The sequence below is a fragment of the Lampetra planeri genome, chromosome 16 (assembly GCF_965212315.1).
Source record: "Lampetra planeri chromosome 16, kcLamPlan1.2.h2, whole genome shotgun sequence".
NCBI classification, from domain to species: Eukaryota; Metazoa; Chordata; class Hyperoartia; order Petromyzontiformes; family Petromyzontidae; genus Lampetra; species Lampetra planeri.
In genome coordinates, this window is record NC_136122.1 from 12,446,373 (window position 1) to 12,472,261 (window position 25,889).

Sequence of the window (25,889 nt, forward strand, 5' to 3'; positions counted from 1 at the left end):
ACTTGGGCGAGGCGAAGTGAGCATCTTGACTTGGGGTGAGCGCGCATCTCCCTCGGCCGGCCCTCGCTGCCGCTGCGCGTACAGTACATTTCAGGAGCCGTGGATGACGTCGATTGCTGTCGACTTCTCTGCGAACATGCACCCAACGAACTATCGTCACTCATTTGTAAAAAAGAATTGTAAAAATCGGCTGACGTAATTGACATATATCCCGTAACGATGAGCTCCTGCTGTAAGACGTCGTGACGCGCGCGCGCGCTTGCGTGTGCATCGCGGTGTCTGTGTACGCTGGGGCGTATGAGATCCATCGAATCGCAATCGTGCACAAATAACCAAATGTCAACACGTTCGTCAATAACATTGCCCTAAAGAGGATAACAAAAATACAGGAGAGTGGCCGATGTTTCAGGGAATGGCCCTTTTTTGTCTCTGCTTGGAAGTAGGGCCTTGCCCAAAATGTCACCTGTTGCGTATACGGTGAGGGCTAGGTTCTTTAAAATCTGCTCGAAAGTGGATTTTGCGAAACGTTGATACTATACTGTGTCCGACTGAATATACGGGACCAAATGAAAATGTCAATTTCTCCGCTTAGACCCCGTAAGTTAAATTTAAAAACCACCACAAATAAGGCAAGACTAGCACTAAAATGCAATGGCACTAGAGGTGTAAAAGCATCGGTGTGCTGACTCGGGCATACGAGCTACAACCTGCTTACCGTAAAGGGTGGTTCAGATGTCTTGTGACCCCCATTTAATTCTCTAAAGCGTAATATTTTACAAGTATGGCTTATTTAAAACGTGAATGACTATGCAAAGGGAAAAAAATGTTAGAGGTCAATTAATTGGTTGGGTCACAAGACATCTGGGCTACCACCCTGTTCAGTGCACAAGTACAGTACCCCTCCCCCATGGTGCGATGTTGCCAAATTGCAAATATCTCAGGGAAAAGGATGTGAAAGTTGACCTGGTATACAAATGTTTCATTGCAAATAGTCGAATTTCAGGAGAGTAAAATCTGCGAAGGAAGAGGTTTGCCTGTACCTCCATCCTCGGGGCAGTGTTACTGACGGACATGTTGAGTTTTTGTTATGTCGATCTAGGCCTCGGCAAGGTAAGGCAATTTACCCTTTTTACCGGGTAAAAGGGTAAAGGTAAAGGTGTCGACATGCCCAAGGGGTAAGGTAAAGGGTAGGGTAAAGGTAGCGCGGAATAATTATCCGGTGAATACCTTGTTTACCGCTCACTAGAAGCTCCGTGGCGCAGTCCGTGGCCTCCATTTAAAATTGGAATCATCGAGAGTATTCTATATGAATAAAGCGCTCTACCTAGCATTTACCGTTATAAACCTTTTACATGTGTAGTACCCCAGTAATTACCCTATAATCGGGTAATTTGTATGGGGTAAGGGTAAAAAGTAGGATAAAGGTAGGCTCGTTGTTTTAACCTTTTACCTTACCTTGCCGAGGCCTATGTCGATCATAAATGATCGCCGGAGGGGAAATGTGCTGTAAAATGTTTAATGTGGCAATCATAAAGTAATATTAGTTACTTAAGAGGTGTGGGGTATATATATATATAATTTGTGTTGGAGCTGTGGCCCAAGGAAGCTGACAACGAGTAGACCCCAGGGGTGGTCGAACCGCTGCTCGTGAGCAGCATGCGGCCCTCAAGGGCCTTCTTCGGTGGTGTTTGAAACAGGAATTCTGCGGAATCCGGAAGGGCCCTGGGACACTGACATTTGGCGGCAGAGCCAGGCGATGAGTACTCCTGGGGCGCTCCCGCAGATTTCTCAATTCAAAAACTAAACTGTTTTAAACTAAACTAATTTTTTTTACCAGGTAAGGCCCACTGAGCCATGTAGCTCTTTTTCAGAAGCGATCTGACTATCACAAATGATAACTCAACGAAGTGGCTTATCGCGTGGAATTGTGTAGCAGCCAAATACTCTAAACGCATGGCGACGTCGATTCTAAATGTGGAGGGAAAAAACGATGGACCAGGAGAAAAATCTACGCCACCACGGGGAGAGAGGCACGCAAACTCCAAATATACAGCAGGCGTTAGGGTCAGGATCGAACCCACAACCTCCTTCATACCAGGCAAGGCAGTTGGCATCTCGCCACCGTGGCACCCATAAAACCCGGTCCGATCAAACCGTAACCACCGCATTGTGACCCCGCTCTCAGAGTCTTTGTGGCCCTTCGGCCGTACGGAGATTGTGGCATGCGACTCGTAGGGTCAGCAAGTTTGGCCACCCCTGTAATAGACTCTGATCTCATTCAAATGAATGTACAACTTACCTAATGATATGTTTGTACTTGTACAGCCTTAGTAGAATTTTGTGGGTAGGGGTTAAGTGCCAGAAACGTTGCTCCTTCCGTCGGGTTTCCAATCATCATTAGTTTCGTTCCTGTACCGTTGCATTGGTGACTCAGGGATGAGAGTGCCGAGTTGGTACCCTCGGCATATCCTGGGTTACAGTCCGGGTTTTTAGCTGCCAGTGATTAAACCGAGTTCGAAAATCTAGCTGAGCGAATCATCTCAGCTGAGTCACCAATGACTGCACACATTTGGTTGGGGGGGGGTGTGTTTTTTTCTCTTTCAATAATTTCGGAAAACATTTTAAACTTTGTGATTTTTTTACTTTCTTTGTTCCGACTACCGTACAATAAATATTTCTACAGCAGGACACGTGGGTAAGTGGAGCGTCCCTCCAGTGTGGATAAGAGGTCACGTGCAGGCATATCAGAAGCGGTTCTGTGACAGCCCCTTCTGCGGGACCATTCTCAAGCACGTGGGGATGACCCATTTTTGTTTTTTGGTATGGTGCCCTACTCTGCAAGGGTTCCGAATGGACGTTTTGCTGATGTTGACGCCAAGGGCGCAATTGGATTCGAAATTTGGTTAACGCGAATTGTATTTTTGTAAACGTATTTCTTTTAACCTGTGTGTCTCACGGTGACCACGTGATAGTGCACGTGTGGGATGTGCAGTGCAGAGACTGTGCCTCTTGCCTCGAGAAGTGGGTGATTACGGTGTCCCCGAGACCACGTGCAGAGCCAGAAGTCGAAAACATGCAAAGTGGCAAGCCGAAGACCAAAATGCAAATTGCGTTCCCGCGCATACCATCAAATCACTCCCATCCAGCCCCAGAGTGCACTTCTCAGAAGCTAAGCGGAGTCGAGCCTGGCCGGTGCTTTGATGCGCATTCACAGATGAGTTGCTTTCTCCATAGGGACGGCTTCACCAGACCCTGTCTGTCTGGCAGTGACCAAGTCACCACCGGGAACGATTCGCCAGTTAGCCGCTGCTGCCACGTGTGTTTAGGAGTGTTTTTTTATTTGAATTGTGCGGAAAAAAAATAACAAATCGACTTCATTTTCACGTCACGATTGCCTTAGATTTGTCGAACCTTTCGTCACGTGCTCGACTGTTACTGTCTTCACGTGCTGTGGTTGCTGAGGCGTGGATAGAAATGTACGATTAAGAAAAAAATACAATTTTTACAAACCATTCGACGCATGTAAATGTTTTATTTATATTTCAGTACAACATGTAACCGGTTGAATTCATTCGATGCGGGGGGGGGGGGGGTTTCTGCTTTTGTTGTTGTTGTTTCGTGGGGGGAGGTCAACCAGCCCCCTGCACCCCCAGGGCATCCCTGCAGAAGACACCGTGTTACTGGAGAATCGCGACTGATGAGCCACTCACAGCTTTGCGTCAACCACATTAATACGCGCGCAGTTTCTCAGAAAGCCGCTCGGTAAATCACAACCACTCCCAAACACCGAGGCCAAGCAAAAGCCACGCAAACACAAGAACCATCCCCGCCTCTCTGGACAAACCGTGGCGGCCTTCAGAGGTGCTCGCTAACAGCACCTTGCCCAACAGTCGCACACGTACTGATCACACATCCTGATCACACACGTATCGATCACACACCCTGATCACACATCCTGATCACACATCCTGATCACACACGTATCGATCACACATCCTGATCACACACATATCGATCACACACGTACCGTTCACACGTATCGATCACACATCCTGATCACACACGTACCGATCACACAGTACCATTCACACACATCCTGATCACACACATATCGATCACACACGTACCATTCACACGTATCGATCACACATCCTGATCACCCGCATCGAGCCTGCTGTATAGGCTGTTGGGTTAAGTTAAGTTGCTGTCGGCGACCACTGCACATACTAAGGTCGGAAACGGTGAATGAGAGGGCGGTGTGGCCGGAACCAACGCCCGACCACCTTTGTCTCCCCAATGGTGATGTTTGCACGCCGGCAAGTCCACCTCAAGAACCAAGAAGATAAGTCCACCTCAGTCGGTCAGTTTATTCGGGGTAAGGCCCATCGAGCCAAGACTGAAAAGAGAACAGAAACTGTGAAAGGGATCTTGACAAAGTGCCAGAGATAAGATTAGGGGAGGGAGGGGGGGTAAGGGTTATGGTTATTACAGTACTCGTGGTGAGTTGCATAGTGCTGGGGTCGGTGAGAGGGATATAACTAGTGGCTAGTTGGCTAGAGTTTGGGTCGGTGGAAGAGCTAGTACTAATGTCTACTTGGTTAGGGTCAGTGAAATGGCTAGTGGCTAGTTGGTTATGGTCAGTGAAAGAGCGAGTACTGGTGGCGAGTTGGTTTGGGTGAGTGAAAGAGCGAGTACCGGTGGCATAGTTGGTTATGGTTAGTGAAATGGCTAGTACTAATAGCGCGTACTAGTGGCTAGTTGGTTGGGGTGAGTGAAAGGGCGAGTACTAGTGGCTAGTACTAGTGGCTAGTTGGTTAGGGTGAGTGAAAGGGCGAGTACTAGTGGCTAGTACTGGTGGCTAGTTGGTTAGGGTGAGTGAAAGGGCGAGTACTAGTGGCTAGTACTAGTGGCTAGTTGGTTAGGGTGAGTGAAAGGGCGAGTACTAGTGGCTAGTACTAGTGGCTAGTTGGTTAGGGTGAGTGAAAGGGCGAGTACTAGTGGCTAGTACTAGTGGCTAGTTGGTTAGGGTGAGTGAAAGGGCGAGTACTAGTGGCTAGTACTGGTGGCTAGTTGGTTGGGGTGAGTGAAAGGGCGAGTACTAGTGGCTAGTACTGGTGGCTAGTTGGTTGGGGTGAGTGAAAGGGCGAGTACTAGTGGCTAGTACTGGTGGCTAGTTGGTTAGGGTGAGTGAAAGGGCGAGTACTAGTGGCTAGTACTGGTGGCTAGTTGGTTGGGGTGAGTGAAAGGGCGAGTACTAGTGGCTAGTACTGGTGGCTAGTTGGTTAGGGTGAGTGAAAGGGCGAGTACTAGTGGCTAGTACTAGTGGCTAGTTGGTTGGGGTGAGTGAAAGGGCGAGTACTAGTGGCTAGTACTGGTGGCTAGTTGGTTAGGGTGAGTGAAAGGGCGAGTACTAGTGGCTAGTACTGGTGGCTAGTTGGTTGGGGTGAGTGAAAGGGCGAGTACTAGTGGCTAGTACTGGTGGCTAGTTGGTTAGGGTGAAGGTCAATTGCATCAGCATAGTGCTCGTGGCGAGTTGGTTGGTTCAGCGGGAGGGCTTGCACGAGGTGGCTAGTTTGGGACAGGGCTAAGATTCGCTTGGCTAGAATTCTGCACTTCCCAAACAGTGCATAGTAACCCTCTCCATGGGTCAATGTTGCGTTTAACCTTTTAGGCCGTTTTGTTTCTGACGTGGAACAGCACAATGGAAGGCACTACCGTAAAGAAACACAAGGGACTGGACGCTTGGGTGAATCGGCAGTAAAATACTGTGTTAGTAGCATTGAGCCGGCAACGCAGAGAGGCTGGGTTTGAAATCAGTTTTCATCCGCCCGTGATTAAACCGGCTTCTCAAACGTGGCTTCGACTGGTCACCAATGAGTGCACGAACCTCCGTCGTATTCATGTTTCCCCCGTCGCATCACATCCCGATATAGGCAGGTGGATGGTTTGGAACTTCGCAAAAGTATTCCATGAAAAAGTTAAGCCTCGCTTTGCTTTGCTCAAACAAGAGCTAAATTAGACGTTGCCTTTCAATGTCTGAAAAAGAAATGTTTCGAGCTTAGAACAGATAAATCTTAATTGAACCCACCAGGGTGAAAAAAAAGAAAGAGTAAAAAAAACCGCGTCTTGTTTGTTTTATGTGTGCGGTCGTGGTACAGCGCGTTGTGCACCCTAAAATCCCCATCAGCCGAGTTTGATTCCTGACCACAGCTATCATCGGTCGCGAGTGAGATCCCAACCAGTGCTGCCTACCACGCCCCCCCCCCCTCAACGCCCGCTCGTCAACCCACACTAAGTAGCAAGAAGTATGGTCAAACAACCCCCACGGCACACATTGTATGCTGAACTTCTTTCGCGCCGTACGTAGCCAACCGTGCTAATCGGAGGTGCGGGGGAAGGACAACAAACTAAACGCACAAAAAGCAGTTCTCAAGGCCTTTATCTCGCAGTGAATCTGCAAAGGGTTGTTAAGGAAAGGCTCTCATATTAATCTATTAAAAATACACGTATTTTTGCTGCAATTAATGTGAACTATCATTTTTTGTTACACTATTTTAAGAAGTTAACCGATTGCCCACCATGTCAGATGGGGAAACTCGGAGTACGATTTTTTAAAGAACAGACATAACTACGTTTAACACGTAGGTTTTCTTGACTAATATTCAAAATCCAGGTGTGATTTTTGGTTAGATTGCATAAATGTGTCGCTAAACCCGCCACCATGATTCAGGCTGTCGTCTGATGAAGCTAGTTGTAATTATTGGCAAAACGTCGTACTCAGATTGTTAATGTTGTGGATTTGCTCTTCAACACACCGGTGATGCTGTACTAGTGACGAATTGGCACGTTCTGTTTACGTGACAAACCTTACTAGTTGGCTGTGTCGGGTGGTGGCGGGTTTAACGACACATTTACGTGATCAAACCCCAAAAAACTATTATGATCATCCGATCAAATGCAATGTTGCGTTGACGCTCGCTTAAATCCCTTCAATTTACTTCCGCGGGAAAAAACAGATAATTTAAACTCGCCAACATTGATGAACAAAAACAATTGTGTTTAATTTTCGATGTAAAGCTTTCGTGACTGCAGGGATTCATATTCTTGGTTCTTTCGGTAAAGTCACGTAGAAGGGAAATAATAAAGTAATAAAAAATAAAACAATAAAACGTCGTGAGAATTGTATTGTTTTATTTTCATTATTTTATTATTTCCCTTCTACGTGACTTTACCGAAAGAACCAAGCATATCAATTGTGTTTAAATGAACAAAGTCTTGGTAAACTCACGTTTTGTGTTATAGGTACAGTGCCTTGAGTGTCTATTTGACTTGCGTTACCCGGGATACGACAATAATATTCCCAGAATCACAATATTTATACTGGAGGAATCTGATGAGCTACAAAGCTCTTCTTCACAGATGTCCAGCGTCACGCGTGCTCACCCAGGAAAAGCCTCGACTTAGTCTCATGACCACTTTCTAGCAGGGTCCTGTCAGGTTTCGCCCACAGTCGGGGCGCAGTGATCGCTCTGTAATCCCAATTGAGATATCGGTCACCAGTAATCGCATCGTTAATTTAGCAAAATGCTGTTACGGGCCGATTATTATTGTTGCTGTGCTTTGAATTTCTTTCGCACGGCACATAACCAACCTTGCTAATCGGAGGTGCGGAAAATTTATTATCGCTTGTTTACATTTTTTATTGACCCAAGATATGAGTGTTTTGCAAAAGTTCGTGGAGTTGTCGATAGCATGTTGCGAATTTCACATGTTCAATTTCATAGTTACTTAGTTAATTATTCCAAATGTGAACAGTAACAGCATTGTCCATTTATAAGCGCTACGGATTGTAAAATTGCAATAATTGCAAGATATATGGCAGGCTCGTGTCGAGAGAAATGCAGAACATATATAGTAATATTTTTTGGATTCCTGTACGGATGGCAGAGTACAGAAACAACACTATTAAAAACACGTGAAATACAATTTTATAAAGCTACGCGAAAGTAATATCGCGATAATCGTCATGTCGTGAAAAACGATCGTCTCCTATCGTGTTGTAAAAAAGAAAAACAATGAATTACATCGCGTCAACGCTACGGTTTACTTTGTCACGCGGACTGCGAGCCGAGCGGGTTTAACGGGATAACCGTGAGAGTCGTGGGATAACCGTGAGAGTCGTGGGATAACCACGAGTCTCGCAATGGCCGTGGCCACTAAAAGTCGGCAGAGGGACGTCTTGGGGAAACATATTCTTTGGGTCTTTCGATAAAGCCACGTAGATGGAAAAAATAACAAAAATCATCAATCGTCAGAAATCGTCCTGGGGAATGCCAAATGAACACTTTTGCGTCACTTTGAAGGAACGCACGGGGAGAGGGGGGGGGACATTGAGCCCGCAATGTTAAATGACCCTCTCGTGTAAACAAAATAAAATACGGTCACTAAAAAGTTCCCCAACAACCGGATGTGGCCACACCGTCTAAACAAATAGATTTAGTTTTTTCGTTACCAAAAAGTCACTGGGCTGCGAGATGGGCACAAATACGGCAGTAGGCCTAGTGGATTCTTGAATCCATCTGTGTGGAACATTCAGTGTGTTGCCCCCCCTCGTATGGCTTTTCTATGGGGAGTCCAAGTTTCTTCATCCCTTAAGTGCATTTAAAAAAATATCTTCAAAATCTTGACTCGATGAAAATGGCCCGGGTGAATGAATGGCTTGAGCCAGGGTGGGGGGGGGGGGTCACCGTTTTGTTGATAAAGTCACGGCGAGCCTTCGGCGAAGGTCACGTTTGGAGCTTCTCAAAGTCAGCAGCGGGATTAAGCAGCACCATTGTTTTGACGTATCACGCATCTCACCCCGAATTATCCTGTCACACGCGTCAGACATTGCTGTAGCCCGCACATTAGGGGCGTTAAAGTGCCCTCTGGGATAGCAAAGGTTACGAATTGAGGCCTCGATCCGCTACGTCGAGGGGGGGGGGCGCCAAAACGGTGGCGGGCGATGACGTTTCCACGCCACCTCTGCAGCGGTGATTTTATTCCGCTGATCATGACCATGATGTTCATGCTGACAGTGATTGAGATGACAGTGAATGATGAGTATTATAACTATTTTTGACGATAAGGATGATGGTAATCCTGGTTGCAAGTATGTTGATGATAACGATGACGATGATGGTGATGTCCGTGATGACGATGATAACCAACATGAACACGATGGCGATCATGCTCACGACGGCCGGGACCATAATGAAGATGCTAATTACCACAATCAAAATGTTGTAGTGATTGTGGCCTTAATGATGGAAGATTATGGACATTGCACACAATAGCAGCTTCTTCTTAAGAGTCTTAGCCCACGTGGTTCTTGTGCCATCACTGCATGACTGTAATCTGGCATCCTCCATTCACTCTGGCCAAACGAGCAGCATCGCCCGCGTCCCATCGGCGTTCTCTTCTCTCCTTATCCCGTCACCCGAGCGATGGCGGCGTCTTCACTTTGTTGTGCGTACGTGCATTGAACTTCCGTCGCACCGTGCGTAGCCAACCGTGCTAATCGGACGTTATCTCTCCACCCATCCTGTGCTGTCCTTGGCAGTGATTAATCGATGTTCGCGGGTTAGGCCGGCCGGCCCATGCCGCGATGTTATCGAGCCAGTTCTTACTCGCTGTCTTTTGCCATCAGCCGTCCCCTATCCGATGGCCTTGGTCGGGATCTGACAAATGTCGTGGTAAGCCCACACCAATTCAGATTTCTCGTTTTTTAAATGACAGTCAACAGGCGTTCACGCTCGCCAACCTCTTCGCTTTCCCTTACTCGTACCTCTTTGTTTTCATAGTTCCCTGTATGGGGACATGCGGCCGCACAGAAAAGACTTTCCATCGCCTCTATCAATTTGCGTGTCTGATGTTGATGACCACCATTCACATCCACGCATGAAAGAGATAACGAAGGGGGCCCCCTCGGAACGATGTATTTCGGTGACGATGGAGGTGTTTGCATCTCTCCAGGCTCACGATGTTAACTAAAACCAGTAGATCTTCCCACCGACCGTATCCTTTGATGCGAGGTATTTCAGCGATGTCGTTTTTGTCCCGAGTCGGGGTCCGCTCGTGTCATGGTGCCACGTGCACCTCGATCGCACGCGCGCATGGACGCCGCCGTCTCTCGACTCTGCGCCGGTCTCCATCTCGTGCTTGGACGACGGGTTGCGGCGCAAGTCGTTGATTTCGGCTCCTCCGGATCTTTTGTAGGTCGTCCCCGCTGCGGTTCCCCGATCGCCACGCGGTACCTCGCCGCGATGGGCGCTCGATAGGGGTCGAGTAAGAGCCGGCGAGAGGCAGCGGGCGTCGCTATCTCATGCCAAGAGCCGCTGCACACCACGTGGCCAGCAGCCACGCTCCTCACATTCAGAATCTTGATTTCGACTGGAAGAAGAGGAATCCGATGAGTTATGAATCCTCCTTTTTCACAGATGCTCAGCAGGGGCACGAGGTCAGCGAGTTACAACAACCAACAACATTCAAGTAGGAGGCTTCTGCCGTGCTGGTGATGTTTTCAGAAGAGCTGGTGCTGCCCCGTGTTGATCCGCAGCACTATCTGGCAGACTCTGTCAAAAGGATCCGAAGCGATCGAATCACGGTGTCTGGCTCCACGCGATCTTTCCACACGCGGCGCAGAGATTAAACATCTGCTCTGCGGAGCTCTGCCCTTCTCCACAAACCTGCTTCATATTTCTTGATTTAGAACTTCCCCTGTTGGTTTGAGATCAATGTTCTTTGGAATAATGCTTGACTAAGGGTGGCTGACGAGGCTCGTTTTCCTCATAATTATGCCGCCGTCTTTAAGTGTTCGGTTTTCGTAGTATTATTGTTGATTGCATCAATTGTTTTAGCCATGTTTGTAAATAGATCACTGCTACATTCTCCCTGTTAAAATAATTATCCTGGGACGTAAATTCCTGCTCACTTGCCCATTTTCGGGGACCTAATTCCCTCTTCAGCTTCTTCCCTTTGCAACTTCACTCACTTGAACTTCATCATCGCCGCTTGATATCGACTGCATGTAGCTTGATTTAGCAACTGTACGCTTCATTCAAATATTCCATCCATCTCTGTCAATCCTCCCGTTTCTGTCAAGACCTTTCCATATTCTCCCACCCATCCCATCCATCGCTGTGTTTCAAATCTGGGAAAGATGGACCAGGAAGCACTAGAACCCTGAGCCCGAGACCCCTCACCTCTCACCTACGCTAGACGATGGCAAAAGACGCGTCTTCGCCGGCGGAGAATGTGATGTTGACAGGCTGCGTGAAGACAGCGTGGTGCGTGTAAAGGCTCGCCATCGTGTACCCGTTGTAGAAGGCCACGGTGCCGCCCTCGTAGTCCAAATACACCCCGATGGTGAGAAGGCCCGAAGGTCCCAGTGGTTCAGCCTCTACCAACTGCTGCTGCTGCTGATTCTGCTGCTGTTGCTGCTGTTGCTGTTGCTGATTCTGCTGCGGCTGCTGCTGCTGCCGCCGGCGCCGCTGATCGCCCGTGAGGAACTGCGTCTCGTCCCACAGCAAGAGGCAGCAGACCCCCGCCCCGGCAAGGGGCTCCGCCGGGCCGAGTGGACTCTGCGGGGCCCCCTCCCGTCGCTCCACGGGGCCCTCGCCCGTGTGCACGCACACGCGGCAAGACGTGCGCACGCACGCCTCCACCTCCACGTAGTGACGCCCAGAGCGGACCCCGCGCAGGGCGCTCGCCACGCGGCCGCCGGGGAACGGGGACGGCGGCGCCGCTGCGAGGACCCGGCGCGGGGAGGCGCTCTGGGACGGCCCCGCGAAGTCCGCCTCCAGGTCGGCGTCAGGGTCGGAGTCGTGCCGCTGCACGGCGAGATCTTTCGGGGGCCCCGGCGAGGACGGGAAGGCGGGCAGCGAGGACGGCTCGCGGAAAGCCGAGTCCGGTTCTGGCTCCGTGTCTTTGTCATCTGCACGCACGCGGGCACAGGTCGAGGTTCCCCCGTATAGACTCGCGCTGCCGAGGCGAGCGTCGACGCGCGGGACGGCGATGCGGCGCGATTGGCGCACTGGACGACGCTGCCGCCGCACGCGACATCGGCGAGAGCGCAACTTTGAACGCGGCGTCACCGCGCCCTCTCGGCTCGTCCGTCGCGGGCGATGTCGGGGGCACGGCTCGGGCTTTGCAGTGGGTAAAAAAAACAACCTCCTGAGCCACGCCGGGCCGGTCGGACGCAGCGGACACGAGGCAACGGAGGGTGCGTTGAGGAACGTGGCGACTCACACATGAAGACGGGCCGCAGGCCGTGCCACTCGTCCATCCGGCGCGTGAAGGTGCTGATCCTCTCGGCCACGATGCGCACCTTGACCTTGTTGAAGCGCGCCTCCCCAGCGTCCACTTCCAGCGGAGCTCCCAGCGCCGCGTCCACCCTGCAGCGGGGAGCAAAGGGGAGGGCTCATCACGAATACGTTTCGCAAATAAACTAAACGATTAACTATTTCTATTTTGCCAGGTAAGGCCCACTGAGCTACATAGCTCTTTTTTCAGTAGCGACTTGGCTGCAAATGATAGCTCAACGAAGTGGCTTACCACGTGGAAATGTATAGCAGCCAAATGCTCTAAACGCATGTTGATTCTAAATGTGGAGGGAAAAACCGGAGAAAAATCCACACCACCACGGAGAGAAGATGAAAACTCCAAATATACAGCAGGCGTCAGGGTCGGGATTTACCCCACGATCTCCTGTATACCAGGCGAGGTAGTTAACATCTCTCCACCATGGCACCATTAAACCGATTACACTGCGGCAAGCCTCATGAGATGCTGTGTGTAGAAACCAGTTCAGACTTTGCTCGTACTGAATCGATGCTGTTGAGGTTGTGTGCAAACCAGAAGGCTGTGGGGCCGATGGGTTGTGTTGTATTTGTATCTATTCATTTGGAGAGGCCGATATATGGAGACAAATTGTCTACTCGTCTTGTTGTTTATATTCTCCACGACGCTGAGGGTTATTTTGTGTTGATCATGCGTCAAGTGCATATACTCAGACCTACGTGTAGCGTCACCACGTCAATACTCTTTGGTACTTTCGGTAAAGTCACGTAGGTGAAAATAAAAAATAAAATAAAAATAAACTATTTTTATTTTATTAAAATAAATTAGTGAAAAAATAAAATAAAAAATAAAATAAAAAATAAAATAAAAAGAAACTATTTTAATTTTATTAAAATAAATTATTTTTATTTCATTTTAATTTTATTTTTCCACCTACGTGACTTTACCGAAAGAACCAAAGAGTATGGATCCTTGCAGTCACGAAAACTTAAAATCTAGAATCACCACGTCAAGTCCATCGGCTATCGGCTTTCCGGATCACTGTTACCCAGCAGCATTTAAGCACGCAAACTCTGGACCGGTTTCGACCTTCTGGGTCTCATCAGCAGAATCAGACTTGTTCGACAAATGCAGCTGGCTTGCCAGACGTTATTGGAAAGTGCACTCCATCTAAACAATGGGCGCCCTGTTTGTTGCAATCAGCGACATCGTATGCAAGCTCATCAATATGCGTTGTTGTGAGGCATTATGCTTACGCATTGCTTCAGTTTCTAGCAACTTCTAAGTCTAATATCCAGATTAGTTTCGCCAGGAAAGGGATCGGGTGAGTAAAAGCTGTGGGGGAGGGTGATGATTGGATGGCCTCAATTAGCCTCCTGAGTCACCCAGCAACCCCTCCAATTATCCTTTGAAGAGAGGGCGGATGAACCCACGGGGGGGCAGGGGGGGGGCTGGTGGGGGAAGTGATGCAAGAGCACACACACACACGTACCTTTCTACACACACACATGCGTACCTTTCTACAGACACACACGCCTACCTTTCTACACACACGCCTACCTTTCTACACACACGCCTACCTTTCTACACACACACACGTACCTTTCTACACACACACACACGTACTTTTCTACACACACACGTACCTTTCTACAGACACACGCATACCTTTCTACACACACACACACGCGTACCTTTCTACGCTGCAGCTGTGAACCTGCGTGGATAAAACAAAAACAAAAACGGGCAAAGAGTTAGAACTAATAAAGTTATTTTATTTATGCAATAAAATGTTCAATTATATATCGGCGAAACGAGACCGCTTCTCAAGACGCCGTGCGGCGACATTGGGTGGATTTGTTTTATCGAGAAGCAGTCGGCCCTCGGCAGAGGGGCAGGGCTCGAGCCGGGACTGGAACTGGGGCAGATGAGTCGACAGCACGGACGGCTGTCTTCATGTCATCGATATCAACCTAAAGTTGTTACCACTTCAAGCCCTCTGCGGCACCTCCTGTGTACATACATTGGCACGTTAAAGCAAACAGTTCGTATAGATCTGTCGTGTCACGTACGACACAACTATTCGTTATGCAACTTATCGATCACGCAACCCTCTGAGAATTAATCATTTCAACAGCATTGATTGAGTACCGTACAAGCGAACTTGGACCAGTTTCAACAGCAGAGGCAGGCTTGCTTGAATCAATGCTGGTGAACTGCGAGATGTATTAGAGGCAAGGTTCTCCTCTCTCTCAGACACCTGTACTAGTTTGATGCAAAATAATATAAAACGTGACTGAAAATATCGACGAGTGTCATTGTAGAAAGTCCTGAGATGGTATCGTGGGTCGAGTTCAAGCCTCGAGTTTCAGGTTTATTTTGTTTGACGAGGAGAGAACTCAAGAGATTAGCATCGTCTCATTTGGACCGGTGGTAGGGTCGAGGGTTTGTGGATGGCGTGGGGAGCGGTGGCCCAGTGGTTAGCGCACTGCGCTACGAACCTAGCAAGACCCCGCGTTCGATTCCTAAAAACGGTGGCAATATTTGAAGCTGTTTTGGGCCTCTACTGGGACGACTCAACCTTAGATGAGCACCTGGTTCAGTAGGTGAACATCATCATTTGGGAGACAAAGGCAATGCGGGTGTGGCGTCGGTCACCCACCTTCTCGTGTGCTGTCGCCGCCTTTCATAGGGTTTCAATATAACGGCACTTGCCCCCTACAGTTGGTTAAGCCTATACGGGGGATCTTTATCTTTGTTGTATTTTTTTGTGAGGCACGGTGGTGGTGATCAGATCAGAGCGCCACAGCGGCGAGATGTTAACTACCTCGCCTGGTATGCAGGAGGGTCGTCGGTTTGATCCGACCCGGACACCTGCTGTAAATTTGGAATTTGTATGTTCTCCCCATGATCACGTGGATTTTTCTCCACATTTAGAATCAACGTGCGTTCAAAGCATTTGGCTGCTATAAGTTTCCACACGATAGGCCACTTCGTAGATCTATCATTTGTGGCCAGGGCACTTCTGGATGAGAGCGCCATAGCTCAGCGGACCTTAGCTAGTAAAGTAAACAAAAATAGTTCTCCGATCTCTGCCACGCGCCTGCACAAATTCGAAGGGGTCGGCGATTTGGAGCAGCCTGGACACCTCCAGCTGAGCCTTGTCCAGGGCGTCCGCCTGCGCCCGGAGGCGCCACTCGGCACGGCGCACCCCGCCCAGCGCGCGCTTCTCCTCGCCGCGGAAGAAGCGCAGAGCCGCCGCCTCGTCCGCCGCCAGGAGACGCCTCATGCGCGAGAAGGCCCTCCGGCAGCCCGCCTGCAGGGCACCGCTCGCCTGCTGCACACGCGAACAGAGGCAAAGGTGTGGTCCTCCCGTCACCGCCCGCGTAGCCTTGAACAGACTGTTGGGGCCGGCGGTGCACCGAAGAAGGCCGGCACGGTGCGTGAAGCGGTGGTTTGGCCAGCGCCACGCCAGGTCGCATTTGTCTCACGAGTGACGATGTTTACCGCACACCGCACCAGGTACTCATCTACACACGCGCGCGACCTACACGCGCGACCTACACACACACGCGCAAAATTTAACCTACACGCAGGTACATGCATTATCATTATCCGCTATGATGTATCCACTGCTGGAGGAAGGCTCCCCGATGCAGTCGCCATCCCTCGTTACGGCCACACGATGTCAAAATGCACCTCGTTCCTCACTCATTCACGCCACTATCGGTCTCGCCACGAGAGAGCTCTAGGGAGCCCCTTTGACAGGGTACTTTGGCCTACTTCTCCACACTTTACCCCTCCACAGGCGACCTGCCAATCGACGAACTCTTCAGAACGTTATGCAAGTGCTTACTTACATCGACGGGGCGAGGGTGGTATTTTAATGGAATGCTGGATGATGCGTCTTCCCGAAACCGTTTAACAGTTTTAAAGGAAAGGGCATTTTTTGTTCATGACTATGTGGGTGCGGGGCCAAATGTCATGGCTTGAAACATTTTTGAAGCGATAAATGCACCTGAAGCCAACAGTGAGACGAACTGCGTTAATGTTGGCCTTGCGTCACGCAAACAAAATGTCAAGTTCGCTTTCTAATGTCAGCCGAGCCCGCACGAGGACCAGAACCAGTTAATGATTAAAGTTGAGAAACGTCAACCTCATGAAAGAAAAAAGAGAAACGCCGCATATCCAATGGATGGGATGAGATTGAAATTCGCGTGCACGGTTTGATGATTTGCTGGTTTGTATCTTGACTTAAAGCTTTCGTGACTGCAGGAATTCATATCGAAACGTCGTAGTTTTTTGGTTACTTTCTTTGAACCTATCTACGTTGTTGGTTTGTGTTTGACACGTGCAGATGCACACCCCCTCCCGATCGCCTTTGTCTCCCCCAGTGCCGATGCTCACACACACGGGCACCAGACGCTCGTTGACGCAGCGCCAGGAGCGATTCGGACAGCACTCGCCGGATTGGCAGTGTGGTGCGCTAACCACGGCGCCACCGCTCCTCTCGTCCCACACGCGCGCTCTCACCTCCACCACGGTGAAGAGCTCCCGGGTGCGGCGGATCGCGTCCTCTGTCTCTCCGCGTCTCGCTCTCAGCCTCTTCAACTTCTCTTTGTAGAAATCCTTTTGTACATCAGTCGGTGGAGACACACGGTAAACAAAAGAAATACGTAACATTGTGTAAACTATGAACGGATGAGCGGTGAGGGTCATGTGCATTTATGATTGGTGAGTGGTGAGGGTCACGTGGCGAAGGTGGCAGCCCCTGCCCGTCTGTCGCCACCGCCTACTTTTACATGACCACGCCCATTCACCCACTAGCACCGCGCGCTGCAGCAGGAGGATCAAATGAATCCTCGACAGAATGAATGATAAATGATGTTCATGTTTTAGACCCATGTATGGAGTTATTGGCTGTGGCTGTATCCATATAAGGAATTCTGGAACGGGAATCGACCAATTTTTTGACGAGAAGTGTTCGAGCATGGACCAAGCTGTGACATTTTGAATAAAACATTTTAAACGGTGAAGTGATTCCTGGCACATGATTTGTGGATCAAAAAGCACCCATATTAGGCCGCCCCTTGACGCTCATTGGCTTCTTTCGGTGTTAACATAATTTATTATTCAATGAATTATAAATGTATGATAAATTATGTTCACGTTTTAGGCGAGCGGATTCCAACGCCCTACCACGCTGCCAACTGCTCATGGCCCCGCCTACTAATCTGGTAGCCCCGCCCACTACCCAGCTAGCCCCGCCCACGGCACAGGTAGCCCCGCCCACTGCTCAGGCAGCCCCGCCCACTGCCCAGCTAGACCCGTCCACTGCCCCGGTAGCCCCGCCCACTGCACAGCTAGCCCCGCCCACTGTCCAGCTAGCCACGCCCACTGCACAGGTAGCCCGCCCACTGCATAGGTAGCCCCGCCCACTGCCCAGCTAGCCACGCCCACTGCCCAGCTAGCCCCGCCCACTGCACAGGTAGCCCTGCCCAACTAGCCCCGCCCACCGCCCAGCTAGCCCCGCCCACCGCCCAGCTAGCCCCGCCCACTGCCCAACTAGCCCCGCCCACTGCCCAGCCAGCCACGCATCCTGTGCTCATCGAGGGCTCTGTATATGAAAAAAAACGAATTGGGGAAGGGGCCCTTTCAATCTATAAGATGCCAGTGAGATGACAGAAGAGATAGGCAGATTAGATGAGAGAGATTCATTGGCTTACGTTAATTAGCCTCGAATGTTTACTAGAACCTGAATAGCAGCCGGCATTTCATGCACCCGTAAATATAATTTGAGAGCGCCCCCCCGAGTTTCATGAGACCGTGAGAGCGTTTACCTGCCTTGCTTGTAACACAACAAGCGGCGAGAAACGCGCAGCGGATGAACGACCGCCCAATTAAATGAATGCCTTTCACATACACTGTACTGCGCTCCCGATTATCGCTCCGGGTTTGTTACACAGTGTTTGCTGTTGTCCCCCCGCCTGTTCAGAATCTACTTTGTATTCTGGGCTCTTGAATAACAACACAAAAACGAATGCCCATCACCATGCACATCATCATCATCATCACGTACGACGAGGTGAGCGAACTCCTGGCGCACGTCCGTGACGTGATGCCTCGAATGCGCGCCCACGATGGCGCACGCCGTGCAGACGCAGGCGCGGTCGTCCCTGCAGAAGAGGCGCAGCTTCTTCCCGTGCAGGGAGCATCGCCTGGTGCCACCGCCGCCACCTCCGCCGCCTCCGGCAACGGCGCCGCGACCTCCCGTCGCCGTCGCGTCCTCCGTGGTGCCGCCGGGCCACGTGTCGCACTGCCCGATCTTCTGGTACGGAGCCGCCTCCAGGTGCTCCACGAGGCGCGACACGAGCACGTTTTTACGCAGCGGGGGCTTCACGGGGAACTCGGCCCGGCACTGCGGGCACGACATGTGCGCGCCGCGTCCGGCGTGCCGCAGCCAGCGGCCGAGTCGGGGAGTGCCGCCCGGCAAGGAGGAGGAGGAGGACGAGGGGGTGATGGTGGCTGCCCAACAGCCCTCCACGCAGTCCAGGCAGAAGGTGTGCCCGCAGGGTAAGGTGACTGGCTCCGTGAACACGTGGAGACACACGCAGCAACGCAGCTCCGACTCGAGGCCGCCGCCGCCGCCGCTCAGAAACGACATGGCCCGTTCGGGTTGGATTCCGGGTTCAGGAGTTCTGCGACAGGCGGCGGGGAGGATGGATGGATGGAAGGATGGAGGAGCGGCTGTTTAAGGTATGGATTATGATGATGACATGCGTGGCGGTGATGATGGTGGCGGTGTCGGGAGAAATAGTTTGCAGGGAGTTAGGGAGGGAGGCAGACGACCAAAATGTTGATATGCTTGATACGTGTGTGTATTCGCACGTATTAACGTATAACTACATAATAATGTGCATTCCTTAGATAGTCTACGGCTACACGAAGACTTTCCACGTCGTGTCCGTCGTTGTTTGACAATACTTCACCACGATTCTCTGTGCGGGTTTTTGAAGGGGTGGGTGCTATCGCCCGCCAATGATGTCAGACATGGCTGGGAATCTAACTCGGGTAATCGAGTTCATAGACTTTGTTTCAAGAGTGTCCCGCACTGGGATGTTTGGCCAATTCCGCGAGTCCGTGCTTTGTCACGTGACGGCAAACGTCGGTAGGGATGAGGACGGCGTGAGAGGAGGCTTCCACTAAAGCAGCGGATGCCACAATCCACGTCGCTTCTACACCGGAGTCGATTTCATCGCTCCGTCTCCTCCCGGGGGCCCGTCCGTTCCTTCGACTACCGATACATGGCCAGTCTCGTATGCCCAGCCCCTTCCCACAACGCGACCAGCGTGGAAGAGTAGGCCAATACCATCAATAGCCCTTAGTCCTGCCCAAGCCCGCTCACTGCGTACGCTATACGCGTCGCCCGTTATATATATTTCCTTTTAAGGCAGTGTTATTGATGAATCGGTGGAGTTTTTTTGGGGTTGCCTTAAGTCAATATAAGAGTAACATTCTCTCGGTCGAACGTATTTGTTCCCCTTCCCTGTCTCGGTGCAATTCAAAGAATGCGTCTCCTCGCTGCAGGCTTCTTTGCGAACTCTTTCAGCGACGCTTACATCTTTGTCGATGTCGATGTCTTTATTCCAGCCGCTCACAATTCACCCTTGCATTGTCAACTGTCTTTATTGCTTGGGCAGTACCTCATCACGCCGGTCATCGCATGCATGTATCGTGAACTTATTTCGCACCGTACGTCGCCAACCGCGCTATTCGGAGGTACGGGGCAAGTGGTGAGGGAGGGCGCGGCTGTTTTTCTGATCTCACTCGCAACAGTGCCGGATTAAGCTAGTGTAGCATATGTTATAAAATGGTCCTGATTAAAAAAAACAAAAATTAAAACATGTTTTACTTGCATAGTAAAGTAATTATATTTTTTCATTTGCTATACGGCCAGATAATAGGACAAATCGATCACATAAAACACCCAGTCGTTCATAAAAGTTGAAGGCAGTATAGTACTATAGTAATAGAGCGAGTGCAGAATCACCGAGCTGGCATTGATATCTTGAAAGCATTTAGCGCGGGGCTCTTGGAAGTGCGGGGCCCGTAGCTACTTGTGGGGGTGCGCCCATCCCTCCCCACAACGCGGCCAGCGTGGAAGAGTAGGCCAAATACCCCTCCTGGAGGGGCTTCTCTGGAGGCGCCCCTGCCCCCCGAGTGCAGGCCCTACAACCAGCGGTGACGCAGTCATTCCACGATCAGCGCCTTCACCGCGCAACTGAAGAAACGCGGCCCCGAGTCATCCCAAGTCATCCCGAGTCGCCCCGAGTCGCCCCGAGTCATCCCGAGTCGCCCCGAGTCGCCCCGAGTCATCCCGAGTCATCCCGAGTCGCCCCGAGTCGCCCCGAGTCGCCCCGAGTCGCCTCGAGTCATCCCGAGTCACCCCCAGTCTTCCCGAGTCATCCCGAGTCGCCCCGAGTCATCCCGAGTCGCCCCGAGTCGCCCCGAGTCATCCCGAGTCATCCCGAGTCGCCCCGAGTCATCCCGAGTCGCCCCGAATCGCCCCGAGTCACCCCGAGTCACCCCGAGTCACCCCGAGTCGCCCCGAGTCGCCCCGAGTCATCCCGAGTCAGTGAGGGTCCCCATCGGTGACTCGCCGCCCACGTTCCACTGGAAACGGTTAACCGGCTCCTCGCTTTTGGAACCGGTGATCAGTTCTGAAACGGTTACCGGTTTTTCGCGGTTGTCGTTTAACATCCCTCATATATATGGGGGTGGAGGGGGGGGACCGAATGGAGTTGTTCCTATATTGCTTTTCGCTCGTGGCAGGCGAGACAACGGCGAACAATGTTGGCTTTGTGTGGCAAACAATCGCCTTTGTCACTGCGGGGGACGTGAAGACAGTGGGGAGCGGTGGCGCAGCGGTTAGCGCGCTGCTCTACAAACTAAGCCCAACCGAGTTCAATTCCCGCTCACGGCCACCAACACCAGTGGCGATCATCTGAAGCGGCCCTGGACCTCCCCTGAGGTTGACTCGGCCTCGAATGAGTACCTGGTGCGGTGTGGAAAAACATCGCCACGAGGGAGACAAAGGCGGCCGGGCGTGGTGCTCGCCACTCATCCACCTCGAGTAACGTTCCGGCCTTCATAAGTGCTACTCGCTAATAGCACTTGCCCCAAGGCTATACGGGGGATAATTGTCTTTGGTGTAAGTACAACCGTATTCTCCGGATTATCTAACATCGCCCCCCCCCCGCGCCTCCAATTTTGGGGTGCGTCTTACATTTTGAATTGCCTTATACACCGGGGAATAGGGTAATGAAAGTAATCACTGTACTGTACCCAGGGAAGCGTCAATTGGGTCAAACTAGGAACTCCCCTGCGCGGGTCATGGGTTATTTTTTACCATACTTCACCAGGCTGGTCCGCGCGGGTTGGTGAAGGCGGGAAGCATAGACGTGGCAGCATGTACGTGTGTACGTGGAACTGATTTCGCACCGTATGAAGCCAACCGTGCTAATCGGAGGTGGGTAGGAGGGCATTCAAACAATGTATTTTCTCTGCAGGCCTATGACAACCTTGTGGTTTAAATGCATTGTGGTCACCCAGGCTCAACCGTGCTTGGCAGAAATCGCCCCGGTCATACATCATTAACCCAACTGGTTGGAGCCACATCGCAAACTTCGCTTAAGAAAAAACATGTCCTATAACTGGTATCCGCCAAACCATCCCGAAGCGAGAATTAATACATACAAATCTACTCAATTGGAAACACGCAGCAGCATCGCACCCCGACTGCGAACACGTGGCAGGACCATCCTGAAAATTAGACTTGAGACTCCCAGCGAGGCTTTCCCGGACAAGCAAACATGTAGTGATGACAGAACAACTGTGAATCTACTGCAGACGACACGTGTATGTTGATGCACAGCGCCGTCGCGATATTATGGCTCGATAAGAATGATGCAAATAACAAATATACGCCTGCTAATATAACTTGTTTATAAACCTCGCCAGCCAACGTGTTTATCTCTTCAGGATTCACAGACTGTGCTGTCAATATCCCATCATCAGCTGTAGCTGCTACTGAGCTATTTAACATCTCTGCACTGACCGCCCCCATCAGCCTCACGCCGCCACTAAGCAATCTCACTCGCCTGCGGGAACCGGTCCCGCCACCAACGATCTGCCAAGCAGCAAAGCGAGGCGCTGTGTCGCATTAAAGAGATCCGTCGAATAACAATGAGACTCTGCAGTTGAAAAGAGGGAACCGTGAAATAATGCGACGCTATGAATATCCACCCACAATACGCACGTGACGTTTTCAAAGAGCCAGAGGACTTCTCGCACGGGCGACCCTGAATTCGCATTGCAGCTTGCGATTTACAGAGCGGCGTCGAAATGCGTCCTCATCTCTAAACGCTGCACAGACACAGTGGACTCATTTATTCACTTTTAGAGAGGGGGAGGGAGGCAGTCACATGGAGAGGGGGAAATAAGGAAGGGCTTGAGGCTGGGGGAAATGAGTTCCAGACTTTTGGGTGCAGCAACGGAAAATTGGTGGTCTACCTCTACTGAGCGGAAAGCTTTGGTTGTTGGAGGGGAGAGTGCGTGAAGGGGAGTTGGGTAAGACGAGAGAGGGGAGATGTAGGTGAGCGCCTGGAGGGGAGTAGAGTGAAGAGAGAGGTAGGAGGGTGCGTGGAGGCGAGTATTTTGAGACGAGGGGAAATGTAGGTAGGGGCGAGTTCACGGAGCATTTTTGAGAAGGGCGAATCCCATCTTGAAATGACTCCAAGATGGGATTGAGACGCAGTGGAGCGATTGGGGTTACTGGAGACACGTGGTCTTGGTTACGGTTGGGGGTGAGGAGCCTGACAGAAGGAAACAGTTTGCGCCACGTGGAGTTTAATGGGAGATGGGGGATTTGAGGACGCATCATGAAGTTAAATATATTACGAATACCACGAGATGGAACAAATCGTTTGCAAGGGTGTGCCACTGTTGTCCAAGGGTGTTGAGAGACACGTGCAGTCCAAACGCGCTACGGGAGAGTTGCAACTTCTTTTATTTTTAAACTGTGCACTGGCTGATTCTGGGCGTTGGTGAAGTGAAACTGTTGTGAAGGTGTTGGTGACAGCAGGGGTGACAGGCAGCCTCGAGCTGTCGTCTTTGCGAGTGATGATGGCTCCGTGTCGAACGTGTAACAAAAACGCAATGTGTCAGCACAACACGGCGTGGGCCTGTCCGATCATTTCTCTTTGATTGTTTCCTGCGAAACAATTAATATCAAGAAGGCACCTTCCTATTAGTGCGCGTGGTTAAAAAAAAAATATATAAAAAAGATCACGATTTCTGGACGCAGGTCCAAAGTCCAAACGCGTTAAGCAACCGGCAAAAACGATACTTGAAGTATAATTTAAGAGTGTGACACGGTTTCGTGAGAGTCAGCAAGGTTATTGTTCGAAGAGCTTTTGGGTAAAGAGACGCTGGGAGGGAATTACGAAGTGGAGCAGTGCGAGAGAGACACACAGAGGTGAGGCTACCTGCGGTGTGGTAGGTGAGTGAGGTGAGTCAGTGGGTGAGCGGTGGTGCAGCGGTCAGCGCGCTGCGCTACGAACCTCGCAACCCGGGTTCGATTCCCGCTCGCGAACAACACCGGTGATCATTATCTGAACCGGTTATAGCCCTCCCCTAGGTCGACTCAGCCTCAAATGAGTACCCGGTGCAGTGTGTAAACATTGCCACTCGGGAGACAAAGGCGGCCGGGCGTGGTGCTGGCCACCCACCCGCTCGTGTGCCGTGTCGGCCTTCATAGGTGCTCGCTAACAGCACTTGCCCCAACAGTCTGTTACAGGCTACGCGGGGGAGCTTTGTCTTTGTTTCGTTGTGACCTGCAGTTGTTTTGTTTGTTATAACGGGTGGTGGGTGCGACGAAACAGTCCGGTAGACACGCGACCGACAGTCTAGATTTGAAGTTTTCGTGACTGCAGGGATCCATACACTTTGGTTCTTTCGGTAAAGTCACGTAGGTATAAAATAAAATCAATAAAGTCACGACGTTTCGGGCGCAACACAAGCGTCCGTTATCAGGTGGGACAACCACAGCACGAAACAACTGCCCAGGCGGGCTGTGGTTGTCCCACCTGATGACGGACGCATGTGTTGCGCCCGAAACGTCGTGATTTAATTTATTTTGTTTTCTACCTACGTGACTTTACCGAAAGAACCAAAGAGTACGCGATCGACGCTGACACGAAGACGACTCCGTGAACCAGGAGGCTGCAGAACGATGTGGGAGACAGTCTGCTTGACTGTCTCGAGCCATCGACACGCGTGGAGGAATCCACAAGAGACGTTCACGGGAGCAGTCGCCACGGTAGCAGCGACAGAAGAGCGATATGGAAACGACTTTCTGTCGGTGAGCGACTGACTGTAGTGAATCAGTCCAGCGTGCTGCCCTGGGAACCCGGCCACCCGAGTTCGATTCCCGTTCACGGCCATTACCAGTGACGATTATCTGAGCCGAACCTGGGCCTCCACTAGGTCGACTCGGCCTCAAATAAGTATCGGGTGCGTTGTGTAAGCATCTTCACTGGGGAGTCTACGGCTGTCGGGCGTGGTGCTGGCTACCCATCTCCCTCGTGTGTCGTGCCGGCCTTCAAAGGTGCTCGCTAACAGCACTTGCCCCAACAGTCCGTGAAGGCTATACGGGGGGGAAGGGCTCTTTGTCTTGGAGTGAATCGGTGAATGCTTGATTATAAATCTACCTGACCGCCTGTACGTTAAATTACGTGTTCAGGACAATCTCTAGACTCCTGCAACAATGAGAGATGTGACAATGTAAGGGGGGAGCGGTGGCGCAGTGGCTGGCAAAACTGCGTTATGAAACGCAGGCATTCAATTCAACTCCTGGCCGCGGCTGACATCAGTCGCGAGTCTTATTTGAACCAATGCTGCCTTCACACTTCACCAGCCTGCACGGGTCGGCGTCGTGAAGTATGGCAGCCTGAGTTTGATTCCCGGGCAAGGCGAAGGACATCAGTGGCGAAAGTTGTATCTGAACCGCGGACTTCGGCTTATTACCCGCCCACGTCTCCCTCCCCCCGACCCCTTTCACAAACCTGCGCCGGCCAGCGTGGTGAAGTATGGACAAACACTCCCATGACGAGCAACACGCGGCTGATGATCACCGGGCCGGAGTAAGATAGTGCGAGGCCTGTAGCATATGTTATTAAGGGGCCCTAAATAAATAAAAACACATAAATATGAAAACACACATTTTTAACTTGCATAGTAAAGTAATTGTATTTTTTCATTTGCTGTACAGCCAAATAATGCGACAAATCGCTCACCTTAAACACCCAGCCGTTCATAAAAGTTGAAGGCAGTATAGTACTATAGTAATAGAGCAAGTGCAGAATCACTGAACCGGAATTGATAGCTTGATAGCATTTAGCGCGGGGCCCTTCCAAGTGCGGAGCCCGTAGCATATGTAGCTACTTTTGCTACGAGGATAATCCGTCACTTGTTGATCATCGTTAAGACTT

The 25,889-nt window shown here is 50.9% G+C and overlaps 2 protein-coding genes across 7 annotated transcripts in view; one reads left to right on the forward strand and one right to left on the reverse strand.

Moving 5' to 3' along the window:
- TRPM5 (transient receptor potential cation channel subfamily M member 5) overlaps positions 1 to 3,512 on the forward strand; it is a 52,244-nt gene extending 48,732 nt beyond the window's left edge. For both annotated transcript variants that reach the window (XM_078601629.1, XM_078601630.1), the window contains one exon: positions 1 to 3,512. Coding sequence is in view for 1 of the 2 variants with exons in the window: in XM_078601630.1 (XP_078457756.1) it covers positions 1 to 20 (20 nt within the window). In the remaining variant the exon portion in view is untranslated.
- The window catches only part of LOC144723074 (uncharacterized), a 25,186-nt gene continuing 2,809 nt past the window's right edge, over positions 3,513 to 25,889 (reverse strand). For 3 of the 5 annotated variants that reach the window (XM_078601635.1, XM_078601631.1, XM_078601632.1), the window contains 6 exons: positions 18,419 to 19,086; positions 16,873 to 16,968; positions 15,443 to 15,676; positions 14,034 to 14,056; positions 12,289 to 12,434; positions 3,513 to 11,974 (listed from right to left, as the gene is read on the reverse strand). In XM_078601635.1, the coding sequence (XP_078457761.1) occupies positions 11,256 to 11,974; positions 12,289 to 12,434; positions 14,034 to 14,056; positions 15,443 to 15,676; positions 16,873 to 16,968; positions 18,419 to 19,003 (1,803 nt within the window). In that variant the 5' untranslated portion in view covers positions 19,004 to 19,086 and the 3' untranslated portion in view covers positions 3,513 to 11,255. Of the gene's footprint in view, positions 11,975 to 12,288; positions 12,435 to 14,033; positions 14,057 to 15,442; positions 15,677 to 16,872; positions 16,969 to 18,418; positions 20,819 to 25,889 lie in introns of those variants that run through there. The other 2 variants (XM_078601633.1, XM_078601634.1) reach the window with 2 other exon arrangements.